General features: G+C 41.4%; 1 protein-coding gene across 3 annotated transcripts in view; it reads right to left on the bottom strand.

Moving 5' to 3' along the window:
- The window catches only part of si:dkey-237h12.3 (teneurin-3), a 211,684-nt gene that overhangs the window by 32,082 nt on the left and 151,769 nt on the right, over window positions 1–27,833 (bottom strand). Inside the window, exons 12-20 of one of the 3 annotated variants that reach the window (XM_037262186.1) lie at window positions 24,130–24,315; window positions 18,268–18,288; window positions 16,037–16,060; window positions 14,659–14,805; window positions 12,447–12,666; window positions 8,053–8,172; window positions 4,793–5,057; window positions 3,936–4,203; window positions 2,169–2,312 (exon numbers count right to left, since the gene is read on the bottom strand). In XM_037262186.1, coding sequence (XP_037118081.1) covers window positions 2,169–2,312; window positions 3,936–4,203; window positions 4,793–5,057; window positions 8,053–8,172; window positions 12,447–12,666; window positions 14,659–14,805; window positions 16,037–16,060; window positions 18,268–18,288; window positions 24,130–24,315 — 1,395 coding nt within the window. The remainder of the gene's footprint in view (window positions 1–2,168; window positions 2,313–3,935; window positions 4,204–4,792; window positions 5,058–8,052; window positions 8,173–12,446; window positions 12,667–14,658; window positions 14,806–16,036; window positions 16,061–18,267; window positions 18,289–24,129; window positions 24,316–27,833) is intronic. The other 2 variants (XM_037262187.1, XM_037262188.1) reach the window with 2 other exon arrangements.

Below are 27,833 nucleotides of genomic sequence, written 5' to 3'. Positions count from 1 at the left end.
TGGCTCCTAATCCTACTACTGCAATGACAAATATTACCACTACTAAAAAAGGACATTTCCCAGAAAACGATGACACTGGACACTAATAACACTGACACTATTAACACTAATAACACTGGTCAACAGCAAATATCAATGCATTTAACTATATGCCCCTAAATGTATTTTTGATTCTGATTTAAAAATATTCTTACTTTTTCCTGGCAGCATCATCAGATTTTTTTAGATATTTTCATGTTTTATTTCAGTTTGGCTTATAAAAGCTTGCGCAATATTGATTTTCCCACGCATTGCAATTCATAACTAACTCCACCTATTGTTCAAGCTAACCCTTAATTAATAACATTATTTATTTTGTTACTATATCACATCTTGTGATATTGATGATGATGATAATAATGAAAATGTGATATAGTAGAGAAATTGCAAAGGCAGATTTGAAACACCACCACAACAACAACAATTACTTGCATTTCTGATTAAAAATGTAATCACTGTTACAACTCCTCCTACCAAAACAATGTAACTGTCCAGAAAAAAAGAGAACACTTGGTCATTCAACTAGAACAATTACTACTTCTAACTTTGGCTCACAACTGATTTGAAATGCTACTGACTTTGCCTACACACAGGCAATGTTCTAATCAGATATTAAAGGTATACATTTTTAAATTTCCACCCATTACAAACGATGATTGGAAATGTATGCCAACATTAATATGCGGACTTAATGGGGACATCTCTGGAAGACTACCAGTCAAACATTAAAAGAATCCAGGTTGACATGTTTTAAAAAAGGCCAAAATTAACCCTCACTGGTATAGAACACACAGTCTCCTTTGCAGAGGTAAAAAATATAAGCGTCTTTGGGTTTTTGAAAAGCGCTATACAAATTTAATGAATTATTATTATTATATATACCATCACCCCCATGCGCAGATATTAGAGGGCTTTTGAAGCTGATCACGACAGTAATGAGCAAATGAATCAGTGCGCAAGTGAGCCATGCCGCCATTCGAAATCACTCGGCGCTATCATGAAGATGTGCCCTTTTGATGAACATGCTGCTAATGACATTAATTCAATATAGCAAATGAGTTCTTTGCTCACTCATCTATCTGCGGCGCGTTAATCAACAAGTACAATAAATGGAAAATAATCTCGTGCGCGGCGCACGCATGAGCAGGTGCAATCGAACCCCTCTCGAATGTCGGCCGGGTTGCGCAGGCGATTCATTGGCGCGCGTTAATGCCATCGCAATTACAAGCAGCCAGCCTCGGGCTAGCGCGCCTTTGTCAGCTCACCAGCCGGCGACCCCTTGTTCTGACGCAACATGCATTTCAGCACACGGACGCTGTTCCAGTTGTCTGAGACAATTTGTGTCGCGTTTTATCTACGAGTGTGTCAAGATCACTTGTCGTGTCGCACTGACGGATGCGATGAGGTTTAGTTTGCTGGGGAATATTGACATACCGTAATAGGAATTTAATTTGGGCATACAGTAGAAAAAAACGATGGTTAATTAATCGCCTGGTGGCATCGAGACAAAAGTGAGTCTCGACTTGCATGACTTTCATTCTGTAGATTTTGTGGATTCCGTCTACGCTTGTTTGCTGTCTAAATAAGCAGACAACATAACGGCACATCGCAAGAGTTTTGAACATTCTGAGTGATTCTCCCAGTCTTAGTGCAATTGATGTAAAATGTAGTGAATGAACAACTAGTCTACGAAAAGATTCAATTTCAATTTGCTGTCTGAAAAAGCAAAGTACATTCACCATGTGCCAAAAAAAATTCTTTGAACACTGGAATTCAGGATGCTGCCCGTCATAATGCAATCAAGACAAAAAAGTGCATGGCTGCTATTGACAATCACCACTACCACAATGACCTTAGACTGGAACTTAACAACACTTGAATATGTACTCAAATGTCTTGACATACTACTTCTACAACTAATGCTACCTACCAGCAGACATGTCCGGAAAAAGGACGACACATGGTCACCACACTACCATTGTACAATTGTACAGTGTATAGCTTGCTTTGTTGTTGTCTTTACAGACTATCATTTCCCATCCTTACGCCATCATAAAATGTGCCCATATTGTACAGATAGTAATTGAGCTGAGATTTTGCATTATTGTCCCGGGATGAGCATTTCTTACCATTTTGCACATCCAGGACGTGGTGCTTGTCCAGCATCCAGCCTCCCATGTTGGCAGCATCCACCTCGTAGCCCTGCAGCACCGCCGTTCGCTTTTCCCAGTGCACCACGTCCAGACACGACTCGTACTCATAGCCTACCGATACTGAAGAACAGGGGGCGCCAGTCAGTGAATTTGCAGATGTCATGCATCTCACACGCTGACTTTTGGTATTTTTATGCACTCCTTCCACAGTGGTGTGAACAGGTCCAAATACTTTGTCACTGTACATGTGGAGTCTTTTTATTAAGTGTCTGTACCTTTCCTTATGTATGGACTGGAGTATGAGTACTTTTATCTCCTTCTCCTTATTTGCCTCCTTTATCATAGCAATGCAGGAGTAACTCACCAATACCCATGAATTATTTAAAGAATGCCATGCAGGCTATGCGATCGCAGTGGTAAATTATTAGTTTTACACCATGGATGCTATATGTTGTGCTCATAATGTTGCAAAAATGCAACTACAAGCTGCATTGTCGTGACATAAAAGCAGGCCGCTGCAGAATGTCCGGGTTCTGCTGAATAGACTCAATGTTGCAAAATCTAGAATAAGGCAAAACTGTGTGTCACACACCAACGTTCACAAATACATCATGGGAGATCATAGCAATTCCCAGTAATATAATGCAAATAAGTGGGGGAAGTGTCGTAATCTGGGTTTGTCCAGGCATTAGTGCCTACTTAATGGTTAAGGCTTCATGGACAACAGTTGTATAGCACTTTATCTACAACGTATGGTGTCCAAAGCACTGCCTCACATTCACCAATCATTTTTTCATTTCTATTTTAGTTTGAAAAATCTACATAGGACTTCTTTTTTAAGATTATACGGCTATACTCTTCAGAATACTAAAAATAACCTTTTTTCAGTTCTTGTTACATTAAAGTACTTTTCTCTCTTTAAAAGACTATTTGTGAAATTAACAAATAAACTACTGCCTTTTTCTTGGAAAATTTACTTTTTTCTTGCAGGGAAATATTATATTTTTTCTGACACAAATCTATTTCTTCAACCCTCCACCACTCCCCAAATAATAATTGTGTTTTTGGATAAGAAAATAGTTTTTTTTTCCACCAAAAAATAAGACATTGACATTTTTGTTAAATAACTTAAATTGTAAGAATAATTTAGAATTGTTTATTCCTCAAAAAATACAAATATCATTGCTTTTCTTAATTCTTATTCTCTCAAAACGTATTGTTTTTCAGATAATAGAAGTTCTTGTTTCCTAAAAAAGAAAAATACTTTATCCAGTTTAAATTCAATTTATTCGCTCATATTTATTGCCTTAAAAAAACAACTCTGCATTGGACTCACAGTAGAGGTGGAGAACAGTGGCTCATATTCATGGAAAACAGACACCTGCTGTTTTAAATTGTGAGGAAAAATGCCTCACATGTCTCTTTTAACTACTGCTCAACTGAATTAATTCGTAGGACTCGTATAATTTATTTAGTGAAAAGCCACTGAGCAAGAGCCCTGCAGGCTGGTGTGATTCAATCATAAAGTCATTCATGAGTCTTAACTTGAGGGTGCTCACACTCACACTCACGCACACACTCACACATTCGTATACATCAACATCATGCGAGTAAAAAGATGAGACAGCGAGCGGGTTGATTCAAGGCTTTGACACCACCTACTAAATCTTTTTTGAGTGTTATAACAAAAGCAGGAAAAAAAATAGTAAAACAAAAATAGAGCAGATCAATCAACAAACTCACCAACAGCCTCCGCCAGACCGTAGACCTTCTGACTGTAGGCGTCCGTCTTATCCCAGATGAAGGTGTAGGACAAGTCGGGGAAGGCCGGGAAGGACTTCTGCAGTTGGCGGCCCATCACGGCCACCATCAGGTGCACCTTCATCAGGCCGAAGGGCAGCCGGTCTTGGGTCAGCAAAACTTTAAGGATGGGCTTGTAGCCGGACGCCCGCGAGCTCAAGTAGACCAGGTTAAGGTCGCTTCCTGGGATGCCCACTTGCTCGTGGAGGACCTGCAGAGACAATTGGCAGCACGTCAACTTGTTATAGTGGACTTAAAAAGTCTACATGGTTCTGTGAAAGGCTTAAAAATGACACCCTGTTTAATCATCTGACAACTTTTAATGGGCTGCAAAGATTCTTAACATCAACATCCAAGAGGCTGCATTGTTTTCTGGAAAATGCAGGTTGTAACCTACATGTGACAGAAACCTTTATTTTTCACATTTATTTTTCTGATTTTAATTTATGTAAAAATATTTGTGAAATTTTATGAAAACTTTTTCTCCTATACCAAAACCTTTTTAGTGCAACCTGCCATGGAAAATGTTTTGATTACTTTGATAACAAATTGATAACTGTCAAATAAAAGGCATCCATTGTCACCTTTTATTTATTCACAACATGCCACGTCAAACTGACATATTTATAACATTATGTAACATTTCTTGCTGTCATACATGTGACAACAAACTCATTATAAAAATATTATGTTTGTTGTGGCATACCTGCAACAAATTCTCGGAAAAAATGAGGTATATTGGACAAAGAAAGCTTTCTGTCTAACATGACAATGCAGCAAGCGTTGATAAATTTCTTCACCTGTGTCTCGGGGATTACAGGGCTGTCCTCAGGTGATGTCTTGTATAAGGTGGAAAGTGGCGTGGCCAAGACCAGCGGCTCGGGCCGGCTCAGACCTGTCAGGTAGCAGCCAGGGATGTCGTTGTTTTCCTCGCGCCGCATCACTACCGTGTCCATCACGTGGAAGACGTTCCAAGGGATCCACACGGTGCGGCGTACAGCCGGGAATGGTGCTCGTTCATATGTCAGGGTCAGTGAAGCACCGCCGTTGGCCAGCAGGTCAAACCTGGAAGACATTAGTGGGCGCTTCATTACGGATGATGGTCAGGTCAATTCTTGATGAAGATCAGGATTTGTGATAAGTTTAAGTTTCACTGATGTACGTGAAATTGGGTGAACGTGTGTCATAATAGGAGACAAGTAAAAGTCTTAATGACCGAGGCAGAAAGTTGTACAGGAAGCCATCTATTTTGATTTGAGGTGACCATTTTATGTAAATTCCAGTAAGTTAGATACATTTCTTCAAGCGAATTCCTCCAACAAGCCCCAATAGTTAAGCAAGTATTCTAGAAAGATGGACAATGCTAAAAAAACATTTAATGTGGGTGGAGCCGACGTAGTGTTTGTTTAATAAGTATTGAAAGGATTCTTGGAAAATAATAGACAGTAGTCTATTATTCAATATCAATTAAGGTGGTCTGTCTGAATTAAAATGCCACATGTAAAAGTCTTAGGGACCTATGCCTGAAGAACAGGAATTTGGCCATTTTGGTTTGAAGCAATCATTTTGGTTAATACCAGCAAGCCTCGTATTTGGACAACTTCCTTCTTGGGAATTCTTTCAATCGGAAGCAGATTCTCGATAGAGTGTAGAAAGATGGGCAATGTTACATTGTAAAGCTATCGTTTCCCATCTAATGTGGGCGGAGCCTGATGTTAACATTTGGCTATCATTGCAATGATCCCCCCCCAAAAAATAAATCACATCCCAATACTAGTTGTATCAAGTATCCTGGCTGAAAGAGGAAAAGTCCCTGCACATATATTTCACCCTCTGCGCCCCACTCATGCTTCACCACTGTTTGATGGATAGAATGGGGAGGGAGTAGTTGAGGATTAGCACAACTCTTCAGATATTCTGCCCTGTAAGTCATCTGTCAAGGAGTGTGATAAATGCTTGTGGATGATCACACTTGGTCAACCAACAGAGCCGCCCTTACAAAGAGTATGGTCTGTGTTTGTGTGTGTTCATGTGTGTATCCTTACAGCTGTTCAGTGCCTGCATCCAACGCCAACCCCCATCTCAGTCTTGCCCCAAGTGGAAAAGCAATGGCGAAAGTGAAGCTGTTTTAGGTCAGCTACACAGCTTGGCACTTGGCATATGTGTGCATCTGATGTCATGCAATGTCACCACCCACACGAACACACACACACACACACACACACACACACACACACACACACACACACACACACACACACACACACACACACACACACACATGGGCGCGCGCTCGATCACACAGATGCTTCATTCACCCCAGGGAAGTGGTATATATACACATGCACACGCACACACAGTCAAGAGAAGCACTTCAAAGTCCTTCATTTCCAAACCAGTAACTTTTCCTCCGAGTAATGCTGAGCTAATTAAAGCCAGAAAACTCTCGAGACTAAAGACTTCAAATAGTGAAAAAGTGTTTCTTTTCTCACCATCATGCCTGGTCAAACATGAGTAATGAATTGGATTCAGGGAATGATAAGACCATGTGAAGGATGGTCTGAGGGAATATAGTGGTTCAAATCAGAACATTATTACTTTTTGTTTGGTGTGTGTGTGTAGCATTTTTTAGATTGGTTTAATTTAGTAGGCTTGTACATGCTATGGACAAAAGTGTTCGCTCAAATTCCGGCCCTATAGGAAGAAATAATGAAAGAGATGTTTGAAAAGAGCAGCTTCCGACCTTGTGAAGTAAGACTTCCCACTAGATTCATCCCAAGAAGGTTAGTCATTTTGGATCATGCTTAGGGCACATGGAACAGAAAAGGGCCATCTTCAACACATGCCTGGAAGCGTACAATTGTTCAAAATGTCTTAACAAATTGGATAATTAAAATTTGAGGGCAACTTGATGTTGACCCAATTTGGGTTGATCAGTGAAACTGCTCTCCAAGGCTATTTTTTTTTTTTATATCCAAGAAACCGCAAAAGGCTAATCTAACTTTGAAGCCATGCTCCATCTGCGCCTATATTAGGTGGTGTGAACAAAAAAAGCTTGGCAATTAGCATTACGCATCTTTCAAAACCTGCTTCAGATTGGGGCGTGTGACAAGTTGGGTGCCCTGAAATTTGCCTAAAATGGCTGCTTAAAACAAAAATGGGCAACTTCCTATTCATTTTTGGGCATGGATCCTTGGCATTTTTTTCATGTTGATTGCTAATGTAGCCATGATCACCCAATTTCATGTTTAGGGTGTCCATGGAATTCGCCCAAATCAGCTCCAGCAGGAAGCAGACATCCTTGAGCAGGGATGGGCAACCGATGGGCTGCATGTGGCCCCGGACTTCATTCAGAGTGATTCTGTGATTGTGATGTAGAAGAGGCACCAATTTTGCCAATCACAACACTGGGTGAGACAACCTATAATAACAGAAAGCGCAATGTTTTTTTTAAATTGAATCGGAAGAAACTGAGGCAGTCATTTGGGACAAATTCCAGATTTAACTCATCCTCAAGAATTGACTGATAATCCACCAAAATGACCCCCGAATGTGAACAGGTATCCTGATTTGTGAAGCTTTTTTGCCACAGTTGTCAAATGCAGGTGAAGCATGACATCAAACAATTAGTTCTAGAATCCACCGTAAACAATGGAGCGCAAAAGCCTGTTCACTACTATTCGCAGCTTAAATTTTGAGGGAAATGTACCCAATGAGGCGGCCAGAGAGCGCTTAGGAAGGTACGTTTGCGCTGTCATTATGCGACAACAACAACGGCGGAAGGTCAGAGCATAACGCAACATGTTTAACGACATTGCGGGTAGATTGATTGTAGCCTCACTGAAGCAATGCATTTTAAACAGGCCTCTCCAACAACACGCTCGCTGTTGTCGTGACATTTGCATCAGCAATTGTTGGCTCTATGCTCTCGATTTGTTGTTATTTTTGCGATGTGTGCAAGGACTACTCCATATCATTCCACCCTCGGTAGCTGCCGAGTAAAAACATAAGCACAAGGCGAAAGGTCGCCAATGTAGCACTGCCGCATGATTATGCTTACATCCCGTCCTGTCTGGTGACTGTGTAGCCGTAGTCGGGGTAGTGCGGGAATGACACATTGACTCCGATTAGCGGCGTTCCGTCTCCGGTGAGGACTTGACCACGGATGACTGACACCAGACTGTGTGAGAAAAAAAGAACACACACACACGCAATTGGTTGAATAGGCAAACAGAAGCAGCCATTGTGTCAAGTGACAGAACAGACACAAATGGACAATGATCGTATTTTCCGGACTACAAGTCACAGTTTTTTCATGGTTTGTCCGGGGGTTTTATCAATAAATTTCCCCCAAAAATGTGACTTATACTCTAGTGCGACATATATGTATATGCCTTTTTCTTCATTATGCATTTTATGGCTGGTGGGACTTGTACTCCGGAGCGACTTATAGTCCGGAAAATACGGTACAAGACAGATACAACTACTGTATGTTACTGTATTTCAGATGAAATTTTTTAATAGCTTAGCGATGGAACGACAAAACGTACGAGGCAAGACAAGGCGGCTTTATTTATATAGCATTTTTTATACACAAGGTGTATAAAAGCTCATTGTGCTTTACATAGATAAACGTACAACATATAAAAGCATTTAAAAACAAAATAAATGAACACATTTAGAAAATAAAGAAAAATTCAAAAACACTGACAGAACCTCTAGTGCAGCAAAAAAGTTGGAAAGTTAATTTTAAACATGATTTAAAAGACCACAATTATAGGCATGGGTGAATGCATAGTTTTGATCTTGATTTAAAGGTTTGACTTAAACATATGAAACATAATATTTTGCATTAGAAAAAGTCAGACTATTTGAAGTATTTTGACTTTGTCCTATACACGTAGGAAATTTCTACATCCACTGATAGTACAACCTTATTCTAATACAATTACTGCTGTTTTTCATTAAAACCATTTTCAAATTTCAACTGTAAGACTTCTTCCTCATAAGAAAATTTGTGTTATTTTACACTTTATTCAATCAAAAATTATGCAAGTTATGTTCTTATATTGTTTTCTATGATTGTTCCTATAAAATCTTCCATGTAGGCTCATTTGATATGTGAAGGATATGGAGTTATTATCTTCTTTTTTAACATTTTAGCAGGTTGTTTAACAAGAAGCAGCATGACTCACTAAATGGCTGATTGTCCCCTCAGGCAAGCCGATTTACTTTGGCTCTACACTGTATTACACTTTTGCTGGCCCAAAAATGATTTTTTAAAAATATTTAGACACTTTGCTGCTTTACCACATAAACTTGACAGACGCTGGAATAGAAATCTATCAAAGGCAAGGGTGGTGCCTTCAGGTGAACTTCCGCATGACTTAACCTTGCAGCTGTATTTTCATTTTTAACTCATGTTTCCGCTGCGTTTAATTTATTCGCTGCCTCTCAAGCGTGGAGAGGAATCGGAAACAAGCTGCCTCTTGCATTCATCACGGGCAGGAGAAGAAGGGGGGGGAAAGACATGCGATCCTTGTGTCATTATGTAGCAGAGGCAAGCTTGATCAACAGCAGCGTTAACGCGGCATCCTTTATCTGGTCAAGCTCAAGCAATGAGGCCACTTAAGAGTGTGGCGGTGCTTCTTTTGAAGGATCTCTATTTGTCTTAGGATGCCAGATTAATGATACAAGTACAAATAAAAGCTGGTGACAGCTGCTGATGTGCTAAAATGAACGCATTGTTAGATGTTCTAATGTTTAATTGTCAACCACAGCCTTTTTCTTCAATTTGTTGATTCACTTTACATTTTTCTACTGTATGCATTTGATTGTGATTTTATTTTTGTTTTTTTGCTCATAGTATTTTATTATTTTTATTGTTTATTAATTTTGTATTTTTTATTTATACCCACATAATCTTCTATGCACATTCATAAATCATTATAAATACACTGTATGCCATAGTAAAATCTTGCTGTTGATGGATAGACAGAAAGACAGACAGATGGACAGACAGACAGGTAGATAGTTAGATAAGTATAAGATGAAGAAATCTGCATGTCACCAAGGTCTAAAAAAACAATTTAAAAAAAACAATAAAAAAATAAAAACCAAAGTTGAGGAGTTATTACATCAGCTTCACGTCACTTTTGACAAGGCTGTGTCTAATGATGGGTGCTCTTTGGATGGTTTGGCGAGTCTCAGCGAGCAGAGGAGCGGGGCGGTCGGCGACCAGCTAAAATTCACTTTTAATTGATCCCCAAAATTCTTTAAAAAAAAAAAAACATCGACAAATATGTGAATTCACGGATGTATGATTCCAAGTATCTATGGCTCCACTGTGTTTTAGTCCATTAACCTGCTGCTTTAGCAATTAACTCTCATACACTTTTAAAATGCTGGTTTACAAACAACCCAATTTGGGTTAAAACTTACCCAAGCAACTTCCTGGTTGTTTTACACAAAACAACCCATTTTTGTGTACAAAACAAGCCCCCCCCCCACCTTTTTTTATTTTTTTATTTTTTTTTATAAAATCGACCCAACTTCCATGGTTGGTCCAATCTTTAACACAGCAGTTTTAAAGGTGTATAGGGTAAAGTATAATCAAAACAGGCTCATAGACTTGCTGCTTGACTGTGTCAGTGCAACTATTTAATGTTTGTAAGGTAATTGGCAAAACTAGCTACAATAGCATTTTTTGTTTTGAGGTGGACAGAAGAGAGAGAAACATGATTTCCTGCTGTGCTCAGGGAATATTCCCTGCGACGGTTCAAGTAATCCTTATGTAAATAGCTCGCTTTACCGGAAATATACATAGAAGCAGGCAATAACCCATACTCTGGGATAACGGGTAATCCTTATCTGCATTGTCTTCAGCTTACTGTCATGTTAGTGTCTAGCAGTGGCATTAACGCTCATGCTCAAAATATTCATTAGATTCTCTTTTTGCTTTCCCGCGGCTAAAAGAAACGTCTGCCGTGTTAGAAGTTGAGCATACAGTTAATTAAATGTCACTGTATCACACCACTGGAAAGCTGCATTTATTTATTAATAGCTTCTTTAAGCCTTCTGGCTTTAGCATTTAGCTTCGAGCAATTGAGCAAACTGGTTTACTGGTGTACTATCATCTTATTAGCATTGTTGTATGTTACCCTGTGCTTAGCATTTAGCTCTCGTAAAAAAAAAGGAACTCAAACTAAATAACAGACTTGTGGTTAATGGGACATATTAGCCTTCTGGCTTCATTGGGAAAACTGATTTAATATGGCAACACACTGTAATATCTTGTTAGCTTTGCCAATCAGTATGTTAGCCTGTAATTAGGCTTCAGCTCTTGTGTAAACCATTGTGAAATGTAAAGATGAAAAAATATTGTTAGCCTACCCTTTTCTTGTCAGAATTGTCACATGAGCCTTTTAGCCTGTCATTAGCATTTTGGTCAACGTATTTGGTAGACTATAAACAAGTGAACAGATTAACCACCTAAAACAGTTAAAACAGTCTGCCACTGATAACAAGTAACATCTTGTGAGCTATCTGGTAAGTTGATACAGAATATTAACATTCTGGCTTTTGGCGTGTTCGGAAAATAACTCAGACCATGCACTAATTGGAGTGTGACCGTTCTGGAATTCAGAATGTTGCTCGATTTTGCCGTTCGGAAATTCAGAGTGCACCACAAAAGGAGTGCGCACCCTCAGGGCTCTAACTGGGGACATGTTTCACCAATGCATCCGGATGGAACATAGTAACCCACTAGTGTGTTCAGAAATTAAGAGGAGCAGAGTGCATTATGCATGATTTCCAAACACGCCCTTTGGCATTCAGCTTTAAGCAGTGGGCAAACCTATGTCTACTACACTAGGACAAAACACAAACATATATAATGCCTACACTGGCATTGGTAGTATATGTGTTATGTGCAATTTTCAGACAGCTGATTCGTGTCTGGTTGTGGGTTGTATTTACTGGCAGCTGCGGGCTGTGAGCCCAAGTCAAATTTTCCTTATCTTATCCTATACAATCTGCATTATGACACATTTGTAAAAATGATCTATGAAAAGACACATGCAACACTTCCATACGGTCCTGCTCCAGTGGAGAAGATTGGATAGATAGATAGATAGATAGATAGATAGATAGATAGATAGATAGATAGATAGATAGATAGATAGATAGATAGATAGATAGATAGATAGATAGATAGATAGATAGATAGATAGATAGATAGATAGATAGATAGATAGATAGATAGATAGATAGATAGATAGATAGATAGATAGATCGATAGATAGATAGATAGATAGATAGATGTACATATAAATGGATGGACGGACGAACGGAGAGACGGATGGATGAATGGAAAGGATGGATGCCATTTTAAGCACACTTATCTACAAGCCTGATCACACAAAATTGCAACGTGATTGTAGAAAAACTACTTACCTGCTGTTAAAGGGGTTCCCCCCTATTACCACGTGACTCCCGCTGGGCCCAATCAGGAATGAAACACGCTCATAGAAGCTCCTGGAGGTGGGCTGGCTGGCCGAGTTCTGGCCCTGCGTGGCTGTGGTGGCAGCCGGGTCCAGCGAGCCTTTGCAATACATCTGACCCTGGCAGGAGATTTGAGCACAGCAGTCTGGGTCCATACAGTCCACCAGGCCATCTGGGAAAGCAGTACAGAGGAAACATGAGTCTTGATGTCGTGGTTGTGCATCAGTCACTACAGAGGTGTCAATGTCACCACATTAGTTACTGCAATTGACACAGCTATTCAAATGTTGCTTTGCACTATCAGTCACTTTAGTCGACAACTATTAGAGAGTTTTCTTCTAAAAGTTCATCAATGTCAAATTGTATCTCCATCCCTACCGCTGTTCGAAAGTAGTTATATTCTGACCCATGACTCTTGATGTCAAAGTGGTGAATCAGTCAAACATTTTCTTCTGTCTGTCACCACAGAGAAAAGTTAATTTCAAAAGAGGTTTAGTTCGATCAGCTATCACATGGACAGTTATCCAAAATGTGTCTGCTTCTAGCAGTGAGAACTATATGAAGGTGGTAATTTTTTAAAAGTGTGAATCTCATTATCAAATCAGCCATTCCAGTGGACAGCTCCAGCTGAAAGCAGTTTTCCTTATCTGCAAGTTTGGATTTGAAAGTTATGTGTCAATCACCACAGTAAACAGCGGAAAGTTTTTTCCAACTATCAGTCACTACAGTGACCAGCTGTTCAAAACTTGTTTTCTTTAATCAGTGACTACAGTGGACAGGTATAATCAAAAGTTGTTTTGCTCTACACCAAGAGTCTGGATGGGAATGTTGCACATCAATCACAACAGCAGACAGTCGTTTGAAGGGTGTCTTCTTCTATTACTCATGACAGTGGACCGCTAAGTCCATATAGAGGCCATCTGGGAAAGCGGAATAGCGTCTCCGTTACACGTCAAGCCCTAGTGATCCAGTGACCTCACACACGGACCAGGCTTTATTAAAATGACAGCGTGGACTGAATTATTTAATCTGGTGTGACCTCCAAACTTGTTGATGAGATGTGCACAGAGTACTGTGTTCATGTCAATGAGGCTTTTCTTCATTATATTCCAGTTGCTCAAGTGTTTTTTTCCCCCCTACTGTTGGCGTTCATTTATCTTACTGTTATTATTTGACAGTTTTTACAGTTTTTGAATTGATTCAAACTTGTTTTTGGTGTTTTTGATTATTTGCCTTACGAATTTTAATTTGTTTTCTGTGTTTTTCGTTTTACTTGTTTTTGTGACTGTTTTATGGTGTTTTTTACTTAAAACGTCCATCCTTCCATCCATCTTCCGAACCGCTTAGTCCCCACGGGGGTCGCGGGCGTGCTGGAGCCTATCCCAGCCGTCATCGGGCAGTTGGCGGGCGACACCCTGAACCGGTTGCCAGCCAATCGCAGGGCACACAGAGACAAACAACCATTTGCACTCGCACTCACACCTAGGGACAATTTGGAGTCTTCAATCGGCCTACCAAGCATGTTTTTGGGATGTGGGAGGAAACCGGAGTGCCCGGAGAAAACCCACGCGGGCCCGGGGAGAACATGCAAACTCCGCACAGGGAGGGCCGGAGGTGGAATTGAACCCGCACCCTCCTAACTGTGAGGCGGACGTGCTACCCAGCGCGCCACCGAGCCGCCTACTTAAAACGTTTTTTATATATTTTTTCAGAATAGAATAATGCCTAAGTTACTGATAGTGTTGGGGTACACTCGCCTGACCTGTGTGCAGGCAGCGTGGGATCAACTCCCGCTCAGTGACAGCGTGCAAGTGGGTGTGACTGATTGTTTGTCTCTATGTGTGCCCTACGACTGGCTGGCAACCAGTTCAGAGTGGAGCCTGCCTTTCACCGAATGTCAGCTGGGATAGGCTCCAGCACCCCCTGCAACCCTGAACAGGATAAGCGGTGTTGAAAATGGATGAATAATGCTCTCAAATTAAAATCTGTCACTGCTACAAGGTAGTGATTTCCGTGATGGAAAAAATAGTGTGCTAAGCAGTGTACTGTTATCTGATCAAAGAGTCTCATAGGCCCCCTTTTTGGCTATTACTGCGAATGTAGTTGGTAGTTGATAACGCTGGAGCAAGAGTCAAGTTAACCACCACAAAACCAGTTTTCCTACCTCCCTCATTGTCCTTGCCGTCTGAGCAGAGTGTCTCAGTAGCAACATCGCATCCCAGGCCGCGCCATCCCGACTGGCAAATGCAGTGCCAGACGTTCTGATCGAGTACGCAGCGCCCGTTGTTGTTGCACAGGCCCGGGCAGCCGTCTGTCAACACATCATGTAGCAATGTCATGCACCAGCATAAGAACTAGGGATGGGTGGGAAAGGGGGTTTAGAGAACAGACAGTGGGCAGAGGAGCGAACACAGAGTGCAGAAGACATCTGACAGGACTCGGGGATGTGTGAGAAGGTCTGTCGATTCACATGAGCGTGTCGATGTGATAAAAGTGTCTCAGTGACTCTTAATTAGAGCAGGACCAGCACCCGTGTTGGAGCTTTCTGGAGGTCTATAAAGGTGGTACTGTTGATCCTGGAATGAGGTTCCCATGGGTCAAGTTACACTCTACAGCGCATCCACAACCAAACACTGCCCACTCTAATGAGATCCAATACAGTTAATAAGATCAACAAGATGGATAGATTGGACAGACAGACAGACAGACATACAGACAGAGAGAGAGATAGACAGACAGACAGACAGACAGACAGACAGACAGACAGACAGACAGACAGACAGACAGACAGACAGACAGACAGAGAGAGAGACAGAGACAGACAGAGACAGACAGAGACAGACAGAGACAGACAGAGACAGACAGAGACAGAGACAGACAGACAGACAGACAGACAGACAGACAGACAGACAGACAGACAGACAGACAGACAGACAGACAGACAGACAGACAGACAGATGGTTGAGGTGTAAAGAACTGTTATGAACTTTAACCGATGTTTAAAAAAATTAGGGCAGTGTTTTTGAGACAGCTCTTCAATTGCATCCTATTGGTTTGTGCAGATGAACTACATTGGAATATTTTTTTTCCCTCGACATTTCTACAAATCCTGGAAGCGAAGGCCTCCATTTTGGACTGAACGCTCATGTGAAGTAACAGGCACAGTGACGGGGGACAAGGAAGCCTTTAATGTCAAATAAGAATCATAATAAAGGCAAAAGGGAAGAGGGAAGTGTCGGCATCCTGACGGTCTACACGTACAGAGAAGGACATAGCACTGGCCTCCACAAGGCCCAAACAAACCACAGCAGCTCCACTGGGTGAGACAAGGAAGGGGGGACAAGGGGACCGTGGAGTCTACTGGTTGAAGACGGACAGGGAATGACGGGACATATCGGAAGGAAAAAGTGGGTGGGGGAGACATCATGGTCAACTCTGACATAGAACAGGTGTATCAACATCGTGCTAGGGGGGAGACAAAAAGCAGAGGGGGGTGGGAGGTGATCGTTTGTGACAATCCCCCTGGGGAGGGTTCAGTTTACCTTTATATCCTATCTTGACTGCTCCTATTACACAACCCAGGAAAGGGAAACATTTAGGAAAAAAGGGAACAGAAGTGACTTAGCTAAGCTGACAAAAAAAGAAAAAAAACATTTTCTTGACAATTGATGGAACGCATGTATAAAATTAACACGCACCGACGCTCAAATCATTGGTGGAGCCAGAAGGCTGATGCTAACCGTAAGCATTGAGGAGTAGTCAGTACGTGTGAGGCAAAAGAAAATGACCCAAAATAGTCAACAAAAAGCAGGGTTGAGCCAATGGGAGACAAGGGTAAGGGTAACAAGGATAGGTGTAGGAGGTTTGGGTAATGATAAGGATTGTATTTGGGATGAGGATTAAAGGGATCAGGATTCGAGGTCGGGATTAAGGAATTGGGGCTAGGGGTTTGTGCCCTGTGATTTGCTGGCGACCACTTCAAGGTACAAGCAGTGTCGATACAAGATGTGATCGGCCTGGTATTTTGCATCAGGGTCCTTCGTGATTTGAGCGCCTACTGATGCCCTTTATAATGAAAATTATAATAAATGTAATTATAATGAAATTATTAAAAATATATAAAATGTACATTACTGCTACTGCAACAGAATCTAATTAAATTCAGGATCATAAGCGAGCAACAGCATTGAGGTGAACTATTGGCTTTTTCAAAGTTCTCCCTCTTTTTTTACCGTAGCCTACAACACTACCCAAAAATAATTTCACTCAGAAATCATTCACCCACCATCCATTCAGCGCAGGTGTGCCATGGTAGCACATACTGACTAAATGGGTTTGTCTACTATGTGTTGTGGTTTGCTGTGTGCAATATCAAAAGCCCTTTATGTGGATTGTACAGAAGATGAATAGATGGGTTAAGGTTGGTGTTACAGCTGAGGGCAAGGCAGATTCAAGGAAGGTTTAGGGGTTAGGTGTTTTGTTTTAGAAAATGTTAAGACTAGGGCTTTTAAAGTGGCAGGACAGCGGGTTGAGTGGTCAGCACATCTGCCTCACAGCTCTGAGATTGTGGATTCAAAGCCAAGGTGTCCATGTTCTCCCTGTGCTAACGTGGGATTCCTCTGGGCGCTCTAGTTACCTTCCACATTTCAAGTGGTGAGTTGGTGTGAGTTATATGTTTGTCTACACTGTGCAGAATTATTAGGCAAATTGTACTTTTGAGGATTCATTTTGTTTTTGAACAATTTTAGTGCTGTTGGTCAACCAAAATATGAACAAACTTAAACTTGAATCTTTAAGAGAGTAAAAGTGACAGTCGTTACTGATCTTGCCATGGATCCAGCTGGTCCGTCTCGAGTCACTCTCATCTCATCAGTCCATAAGATCTTTGTAAAATGTGTCTACTGATATTTCCTGACTCGGTCTTGACACGCCTGGTCTAGCTTAGCAATTTCATGAGCGCTGCATTCCTCTGAAAGACTTTTTCCAATTTTTGACTTTTCAGAGTAATTTAAATCTCTTTTTTGCCATATTTTGCCCGAGGAAAACAAGCTGCCTAATAATTATGCACACTGTGAAAGAGTGTGTTGATCTGCTGAGGCCCCACCATCCATCATAACACAAATACACATCACTTGATATGCTTGTAAGCATTCAAGTTTATACAGCATGGAGTTGGAAAATATGCATAAAAATGATCATACGGTCAAGATACGCACTTGCGTAATAATTCTGCACATTGTGTATATGTACCCTGTCTGTTTACAGTCTACAGTGAAACCCACTCTTTGCTCAGCATTCAACTCGGGTAGCTTTTACCACATTTGTGACCCTAATGAGGACAAGCCATGATGAAAATGGGTTGTTTTTTAAGCAGGTTTTGGGTTAGATGAAAGGTTAGGTTTAAGAGTAAGGCTTGGGTTGGTGGTTAGGGTTTTGTGCTAGTTTGGGCGTTACAGTTTCAGGGATAGGATTAAGGGTTAGGTTTGGGTTAGAAAGTGGGCTCGGGGCCTGAGGGTAAGGGTTAGGACTGCTGCTCCAAAGCAAAGCAATTTAAAGCATACTTGAACTCCCATAAATACATCTGAGATCTGTAATCAATACCTTTTCTGGAAAAAGAAAATAATCTCAATTTTGGTGGAGCCAGATAGCCAATGTGAAACATGAGTGGCAGGAGGTATTCAATATGTTAGCCGCAAAATAAAGGTGGATCGTAACAATTTGAATGATGAGATTACTCTCAAGCAAAAAGTGTGTTGTTTTCTTTTTCTTTTACCTGACACTCTGGAATCCAGGGCTTTACATGGATGCCAAGAGGAGATCAGAGGAAGACAAAGAGGAAGGAAGATAGGAACACAGAAAGACAATTATTGTAAGACCATGTCCACATGAGCAAGTTGGTTCTTTACAATTTAAACAAATTAAATGAATTCTTTTTTAAATGCATGGAAATATATTTGCAGGTTATTAAGTGAATGGCGAAGCAACAGGGGACACTTTAATCCACCTACATTTACAAAAAGTCTGTTTATAATGAATTTCCAGGAAGAAATTTAACATTTATCTCACGCAGCCCCCGGAGGATGTCGATAATATGCAAAAAATTGAAATGTCAAAAAAGCCTATTTTTGATGAAATTTTATAGAGCTCATAGATAGCCTTTTCTCATGTAACACACTAAGGAAGCTCTGCTTGTGAAACCCTGAAAATCTGCACCAATATTTGATGATTTCTTCCATGACGCATACCAAATCATGTGAGTTGATTTGGAGTTATAATGGTGAAAACAAAAAACAAATCATCTCTCCATTTGTGCATACCCAACAAAAACTAAGAGTGACAAAAAATTAAAAGTGTGACTTTTGGGATAGTCCAGCACACATTATTTGTTTTCACATTGGTTCCTATAGAAAACGCTTCTGCTTACAAACGTTTCTACTTACAAACCCAATCGCGGAACCAATTAAGTTCGTAAGTAGAGGTACCACTGTACTTGTGCAAAAAGCTCTTTTCTACCTTGAACTTCAATAAGTCCAAGTACAGGTCCAGACTTACTGAAGAGCATCTTCAAGCCCTACTGAGGGTCTCAACTGCTTCCTCCCTCATGCCAAATTTGGCTCAGCTATGTGAGAGGAAGCGCTGCCAGGTTTCTAGCAGCAAGAAGTAGGCAGAAGCCATGTTAAGAACATTCTTCCTTCCAAGGTAAAAGAACTGTTAATACAGACATGTGAATGTGACTAGTCAGCAACTACTACATGTGGTTTCTTCAGTTTTTTTATAACTGCTGTATAATTATTGTTTTCATTATTATTATTATTTTTTATTACTGTTTGATAATTATTTTTCTTATATTTAATAAGACACAAGTTTTAATCCGAGCCTAAAACAACCCAATGCGGCCCAGTTTCACCCCAGACTCTACCTCCAGCGGCCCCCAGGTAAATTGAGTTTGGGACCCCTGCTTTAAAATAATGCTCGAATGGCTCAAATTTGAGGAACTAAATGCCCTGACGAGAAGACACTAGGTGGTGGTAATGGCTGATTACATTTTTGATATATTTTCTCAATTCCTGGTAGATTACTTTCATTTTAATACAAATACATTTGTGAAGTTGGCAAGATGGTAACCTAAAAGTAACCCCCCTCCAAGAAAGAGGTTAAAAGTTCATAAAAAATACACATGTTCATGTGGACATAGCCAAAATTGGAGTTAGGCAACAGGACAAGACAGAGATAAACAAATTTAAAAGCACACGAAAAGATCCTCACATGGAAAATCAGTCATTATTTTCTCTCTTTTTTTTTTTATTGGGTGCGAGTTCAGTGTTGGACAAAATTGTGAGCTGTTAATTAAAGCGGCAAGTGATTATGAAGAAGAATCCCAGATGCCGGCCATTAGCCGCCATACGAATCAGTGCCTAAACGACTCAGTTTAAAAACGCTTGCTAAAATATTCATTATGAAAATTCTCCGTCTGCTTTGATTTGGCACTAATGGGCTAGGCACAAAGGAAAACACAGTTTCTCTTGATATTTGAACCTCTTTGTTTGCCTTGTCGCCTTCAAGCACCAGTGGGCTCAAAGCAGATCCATGCAGAGCCATTAAGTGGAATACCCGAGTCGCTTCTTCCGACGCCAACCCAGCCTTGACAGTGGCTGTGAGTCGAAAACACCTAACTGCAGTCAAAGGGCTTATATAACAGGATCACTGTTCTGTAGCCACAGAATAGCCAAGGAAGTCATCCATGCAAGCTCTGTCCATGCAAAATGAGATTAAAAGACACTTTATGGACAAATAAAGTCTTGAGAAAAGTGGGTGTCAATTGAAACAGGAGCACAGGGAACATTTAAGAAAGGCAAATTGAAGCCTTAAAGGCTATTTCAATTCAATTTAAGACCTCTTGTCTATTGAATACAAGCACTAATACACGGTGAGCTCCTCTGTTGCTTGGATCATTTTAGTTAGACCTCTTTTATTGTTGAATTAAGCGAAGTAAAAGGAAAGAAAGGAGATTTACTTTTTTTTCCGAAGCAAAGGGAGGCTCTGAGATCAAGTGGGAACCAAACAACCAAAAGGGTTAGCGTTAAGGTGTGAGGTGGTTAGATGGTTCAGGCTAGGTGAGGTTAAGGTAAGGGATAAGATATGTTATCTGTAAATGCTAGTGTTCAGGGGTTAATTTAATGATTTACAGAGCTGTGGGAGTAATGTTAGGAATAGGGGTTCAGATTCGAGTACTTGCACTCCACTAAAATCAACAAACTGCAGGGCTGAGAAGTCATTATTTTAGTGAACATTTAGCATTTTCTCATGCAAAATCGACTATTCATGTTATGAAACATACTCTTGATCCGTGGGTGCTCGTCACTGTCTAATCACTAGTCACTGACACCTGAAAACCCTTCAATAAGTTTAAGGTTTTTACATTTAATCTATGCTAAAATGTACTATTACAGCAACTAAACATGATTTTCTCCTAAATTAAAACTGAAAGGGGAAGTGTAGCCTATAACTTTGCCATAGTTTTGCTGAGAGCATTAAGGCATTGGGAATCGGACCCACTCCACCTGCAGTGAAGGAGGCTTGCCGGATTGTAAATAACAGAATTAATTGCCGGCAGTCTGGAGTAGCTGGATTTGTTGTTTCCCAGGTGATGCCTGGGAACACGGACCAAGAGCTGCAAGTGCCCTCTCGGCAATATGGCGCTTGACGCTACATGCGAGGTTCAACCGGAAGACTGCAGGTCAACGGTAGGAAGTGACATCTTCGATGTCATTATCCTCATTAACGGCAACTGAAGTGCCGCTTTTGCATGGAATATGATATTCCAAATAGGCCTTGACTCACCGTCCGCCCTTGACTCACTAATTCCAGAGTTCCACTTCACCAGAGGTAAAAGGTGGTTGTTAGAAATTATTAGTCCCTCAAGGTGAGACGATGAAAACCTTTCCTTTCACTGACAGAGTAATAATAATTAAAAACATCCTAATTGAGAACCATTTTACAAAGGGTCTTTACAGGGTTTTTGCACAAAAAGGAAACAAACCTTAACTACCGTAATGTTTGGACTATAAGTCGCGGTTCTTTTCATAGTTTGGGTGGGGGGGCGACTTATAATAAGGAGCGACTTGTGTTTTTTTTCAAAAATAAAAAAAAAAAAAAAAAAGTGAAACCGCGATAAACGAACCGCGATGTAGCAAGGGATTACTATAATTTGAATTTCAAGTGACGTCAGCAGCGCGACGCGGTGTGGCGCGGCGGTTGTTTACAAAAAGGACAAAGATTGATCACGGGATGACGAAGATGATGAAGGGCCCCACGTACTACCGGCATCATTAGCGGCTTCGCTTCTAAGTGACACGGAGGATGAAGAGTTTGAAGGATTTAAGGATTTGGAGTGACACAGAAGGTTTGAAAAACTATTATGGCTTTTGCGCACGCCCGGTCCTACTCTACGGAACTCTCTTTCACCTCCGTGGATAGAAGTCGGGGGCCGGCGCTCGGCCCGGTGGCTGTCCGGGGACGGTGGATGAGGCTCGGACATGCACGCCCGGTCCTACTCTACGGAGCTCTCTTTCACCTCCGTGGATGGAAGTCGAGGGCCGGCGCTCGGCCGGGTGGCTGTCCGGGGACGGTGGATGGGGCTCGGTCATGGCTTTTACGCACGCCCGGTCCTATTCTATGGATCTCTCTTCCACCTCCGTGGCTGGAAGTCCACGCCGCCACACGACTGGAAGTTTGTTTTGTTAAATAAAGAGCCATTTACCAAACCCACGTCTTTCCTTGTACTTTGTTAACGCTACAATCTAGTTAGATACTAGATCTGTGGAATAATGACGAGGCTGATGTCAGGGCGCACGCGCGGCGTTGTTGACAAAGGACGAGGAATTTGATCGATGGATTTAATGATTTAGAGTGCACAGATGGTTTGATAATATTATTGCTTATATAATAGTTATCCAGCCATCCATTTTCTGTACCGCTTAGTCCCCACGGGGGTCGCAGGCGTGCTGGAGCCTATCCCAGCTGTCATCGGGCAGTAGGCGGGGGACACCCTGAACCGGTTGCCAGCCAATCGCAGGGCACACAGAGACAAACAACCATTCGCACTCGCACTCACACCTAGGGACAATTTGGAGTGCTCAATCGGCCTACCAAGCATGTTTTTGGGATGTGGGGGGAAACCGGAGTGCCCGGAGAAAACCCACGCGGGCCCGGGGAGAACATGCAAACTCCACACAGGGAGGGCCGGAAGTGGTATAATAGTTATTTGATATCTAATTTATATATCGTTGTATGGGCCTGTGGAATATTTTGAAGTGCAAGCGCCATCAGCGGCGCGCACCCATTGTTGACACAGGACGATCGATGGATTTAATGAGAATTGGAGTGACACAGATGGTTTTATAAATGTGTTATTTATGTAATAGTTTTTTTTAATAACTCTGAATGTTACGTCAGGCCCGTTCTCAGCTCTTTGTTTGTGTTTATGTCACGTTAGCATACCTATCGTTTAGCCCAGTGGTTCCCAAAGTGGGCGGTACCGCCCCCCTGGGGGCGGTGGAAAGATCTGGGGGGGCGGTGAGGAAGAAAGGGGCGGTAGGGGGGCGGTAGGGGGGCGGCAGTCGATTTGTACACAACACGCCGCTCTGGCCCAGTCAGATCCGACAGCATAGACTACAAAAGCAAAAGCTCAGGTTTGTAATTTCAAGCTTGTAATGTTCAGAATTTTTCCGTTTCTGAGAAACAAACTCAGTGCTCCCACTAATTCAACGTAATGGTAATGATATTATAAATGTATTATTTATTTATTTATATAAATGTATTATTTATTTATATAAATGCCGGTCCGCGAAAATATTTCTGACATGTAACCGGTCCGTGGCGCAAAAAAGGTTGGGGACCACAGCAGCAAACCAAATATCAAGAAAGAGGTGTTTGTTTCCATATGTGCCTTGGGGGGGGGGGGGGGGGGGGGGTAATTCACTGGGGAGCCAAAGGGGGCGCCAGCCTGCAAAAGTTTGGGAACCACTGGTTTAGCCTGTTGTTGCTCATTCATGTCTGTTCTTGGTGTTGGATTTTGTCGAATAAATTGCCCCCCAAAATGCGATTTATACTCCGGAGCGACTTATGTATGTTTTTTTTCACTTTTTTGGGCATTTTATGGCTGATGCGACTTGTACTCCGGAGCGACTTTTAGTCCGAAAATTACGGTACTGTATGTTGTATACTATCTTTATGGGTAAAATATGAAAGGGTCAAAATATTAGAAACAGCCCTCTCTACAAGGCTTTAACGCATTGTCACATCATCAAAACTCTTCAGAAGTGCTGACAAGATGCTATACATAATATTGTAACGTGCTGGGTAGTCCAGATGTTTTTTTACAACACTGAACCCACTGACATTCACGCTTCATTGGTGATCCACAATCTGTGGCCTTCTGTCAGGTGTCTGCATGCGAGTGTGTGTGTGTGTGTGTGTGTGTGTGTGTGTGTGTGTGTGTGTGTGTGTGTGTGTGTGTGTGTGTGTGTGTGTGTGTGTGTGTGCATCCATGCATGCGTGCGCACGCGTGCATGTGTGTGCGCATGCGTGCATGTGTGTGCGCTTTTTGTAGGCTGTGTTGAGACGTCTTGCTCACCGATGGTGCAGTGCTCGCCTGTCCAGCCCTGGTGGCAGTCACATTTGCCCTCGCGACACACCCCGTGATCGATGCAGCGTGGGTGACAGTCCCTCTGCTCGCACTCTGTGCCTGCCCAGCCCTCCTCACAGTGACACATACCACCCAGGCATGAGCCATGAGGGCCACAGTCGACCACACACACCTCTGAAAGCAAAATGTCAACAACAACAAATTGTGAGAAACGTCACATTCTCAATTATTTTTCCAAACGTCAATGAAACCTAATCACTCTTGTGTCTCTAATGTTATGGGAATTTTTTTTCAACACTTCAACCCACAGTAAATATTCAAGACTTATTTAAAAGAAGGCAATGCACCTTTATTTGGATAGCAGCATTCGTACATACTAAGGCATATTCATGGTTTACAGAGTTAAAGACATTCAAAACAAGATTGAATTACTTGATAAAAGTGAAGATACACGTTAGAGAAACACTAACATTTCAAAACACGATTTAAAAAAAAAAGGTAAATGGTGAAATATTATGATGACTATATTCAAATGAACTCAGATTGTGAGCACTTTAAATTGCCAGTAGGTGTGAGAGTGAATGGTTGCTCGTCTCTGTGTGCCCTGTGATTGGTTGGCGATCAATTCAGGGTGTCCCCACCTAGTGCGCGATGTCTGCTGGGATAGGCCCCAGCACAACTGCAACCCTTGTGACAACAAAGCTGTTAAGAAAATTGATGAATGGATATTGCTAGTGTACAAAAGCGCTGTCAGTTACTCCAACCTGATTATTTGGTAACATTATTTCACAAAGTTTCAGACTTCTCTCGTAACTATTTAAAACAACATCCAGTGAGCTCATTTCAATTCAATTCTCACCAATTGACACTGCCAAAGACATGGTGCCCAGTGCCCACTACATATGTTCCCCAAAAAAATGATTGATTCACATGTTGGAAACCTTTGACAGGAGGTATGTCTTCCCAAGTGGTAAATATTTTGTCAAGGTTGCTGTGCTTCACCAATACAAGGGTATATGAGAAAATAGCAAGAGCAAGCTAGAGATGCTGTCCACACAGAGGGACGTCACATTTACAGTATGCATATAATCATATAGAAACTTTCCATGCGAAGAGAAAAGCATTACTTGTACAGATGTAGCTGTTACAAAACACGTTTACACACGAAATAAATAATCTGCGATGCTTTAAAGTCTTTATTAAAACAGGACAAGATAATGGAAATTCTTAAGATCTGAGATGTGACTTATCCTTTTATTGTACTATAAAGCGCTTTGGGTTTTGAGATATGACAGTCTAAATAGCAGGATGTTACTTGGTGATCCGGTGATTAATGTCGCCAGGGCACATGACAAGCTCATTTATAATCATAATCATGCAGTTACACGGTGGCTTTGGAAGAAGCTTCTCTCAGTAAGATTATATACTGGGTAGGGATACCTAATGTTTAAAGTACTAAGGTATTCCCTTGGAATCTCCTCCCTACATCTAAACTTTTAGCAAGATGTTCAGTGAGGGTGCATTCAAACGTTTTACTTCCATGTCCGAAACAAACCTTAACTACATTGTTTCACTAACTTGCTGGAAACGTAGCAAATGTAAACTTGCTTTTTTTATTATTTTTTTTTATAAACTCACTTGTTCGAAACATAAACAAAACTTAGTCACTTCATAATGACTTGATGGGAATGTAAATGAAACAGACATGGATAACAGATTAGGCAGGTGTACCTAATGGTTTCTACTGTAATGAAGTACTACGACATCTGATACCCCTATATTGTCATTTGCCCATCCTTTAAAATGCATCTAATTTCATTCAGTGAAGGCATATTCAAACAGCAGCAGTGTACTTTGAACTTAGCCCTGTGGGACTTCAATTGTTTCATAGTATGGCATTCCTATGATGTTTCTCCCTTTGTTTTCCTCTATGTGTGCCCTGCGATTGGCTGACAACCAGTTTAGGGTGTACCCTACCTACTTCGAAGTCAGCTAGAATAGGCTCCCTCATGAGGGTAAGTGGTTAAGATAATGGATGGATGGAAGTTAGCTCTGTTAGACTTAGACAGACCCACTTTATTCATCCCTTGAGATTGCTCTCAGGAAGTAGCTCACACAGAAATAGTACAAAAGAGAACGTTGTAACAAACAAAGAGGAGAGGAATAAATAAAGCGCATAGCGATAAATAAAGTGTTGAGCTACACATAAATAACAATAATAATAAATAGTAATAGTCACATAATAAAGTATTGAAGGTAACTTCACTTGGGTATGCCAATCATGTGAGGTCTCCTTTTGTCCCGATTCCTACCAGCTCCTTCCCCCAATTGAGGAATTATACAGTTTGTTGGCATGAGTTCAGCAGTCTGTTGCTCCGACATTTGGGGAGGAGCAGTCTCCCATAGAACAGGCTCCTTTAAGCGACGATGACTGTGTGCAGAGGGTGGCTGGCATTGTTCATAATGTCCCACAGTTTGTTCAGTGCCCTCAACTCTGCCATTGCCCCCAGAGAGCCCAGCTTCTTGCTGACCACAGAGCCGGCTCGCCTGACCAGTTTCTCTAGTCTGGAAGCAACCTTCTTGAATGTACCCCAGCACACCATGGTGTCGAAGAGGACACTAGCACCCACAGACTGGTAAAACATCTCCAAATGCTTGTCGCAGATGCTGAACGACCGCAGCCTTCTCAGGAAATAAATCATGCTCTGCATCTTCTTGTGCTAGTGTATGCTGACCAGTCCAGTTTCCCATCCAGCTACACCCCAAGATATTTGTACGAGTCCACAGCCTTCACCTCAGCTCCCTCCAGTAGAACTGGCCTAACGTTGTGCTCCAGATGGTTGCTTTAATTGACTCGGGATGTGACTCATACAATTTTGAGATAGCTTTAAGGACTATTTTGCATTATTGCTTAAACATGCCAAAATGTAGTAAGCCCAAATATCCATTTTAAGACATGCAACATGCTCAATAAAAAAAATCTACCAAATTTTGTGGGCACGTTCATCAAGGTGAAAATTTACATTTGGTAAGGGATATGGGGTGAGTCTCAAATATCAGCTTTCTATAGTAAAAGGCATCAATAAGATACTCATTATAAGACACAGGTAGTTTGTCATTTTGCTTTGAAGCTGCTGTTTTAGGGTCATTTGTGCCACTTCGAGGGAAAAGTTAACATCCCAGACAGACTTTGTCTGATTGATACCAAATTACAACTATTTATACCAGACACACGGGTGACAGTAAATTATGAAAAGTTTTTGTCTTTGCCCTTGGGTGTGGGAAGAGTATTGAAGCAACTTTTAAAAAATTCAGTTGGTTATTTACTTCTTTGAAGTCGGATAGGAACCAAAGTGCTGTGACTCACACTGCCTGATTCAGTGACGTTTGGTGCACAACAGCAAAAACTTATATTGTAGCAATTGTGTAGGCTTCATGGCATTTATTTTTTTAAATTTATTCTTGCAAGGCATGTGGGATAAACAGTGTAAGAAGCAGGCTCCCATACATTGTCTGGACTTTGACAAAAGTGAAGCGGGCCTCTTTGAGTTGGCGTTATCTGGCCGAGGCGATACATCAGAGCGTGGCGTGCCGAGGCTAACACTAAGCAAGAAGCGAGGATAAAAAGTGTGACAATCAGCGTGAAATCTAGAGTGCATTCTTGCAATCTGAAGTGGCTCCAGGAAATGTAC

Source organism: Syngnathus acus, chromosome 10 (assembly GCF_901709675.1).
Source record: "Syngnathus acus chromosome 10, fSynAcu1.2, whole genome shotgun sequence".
NCBI classification, from domain to species: Eukaryota; Metazoa; Chordata; class Actinopteri; order Syngnathiformes; family Syngnathidae; genus Syngnathus; species Syngnathus acus.
The sequence above is the reverse complement of the archived record's forward strand: the minus strand, read 5'-3'. Positions and strand labels throughout refer to the sequence as shown.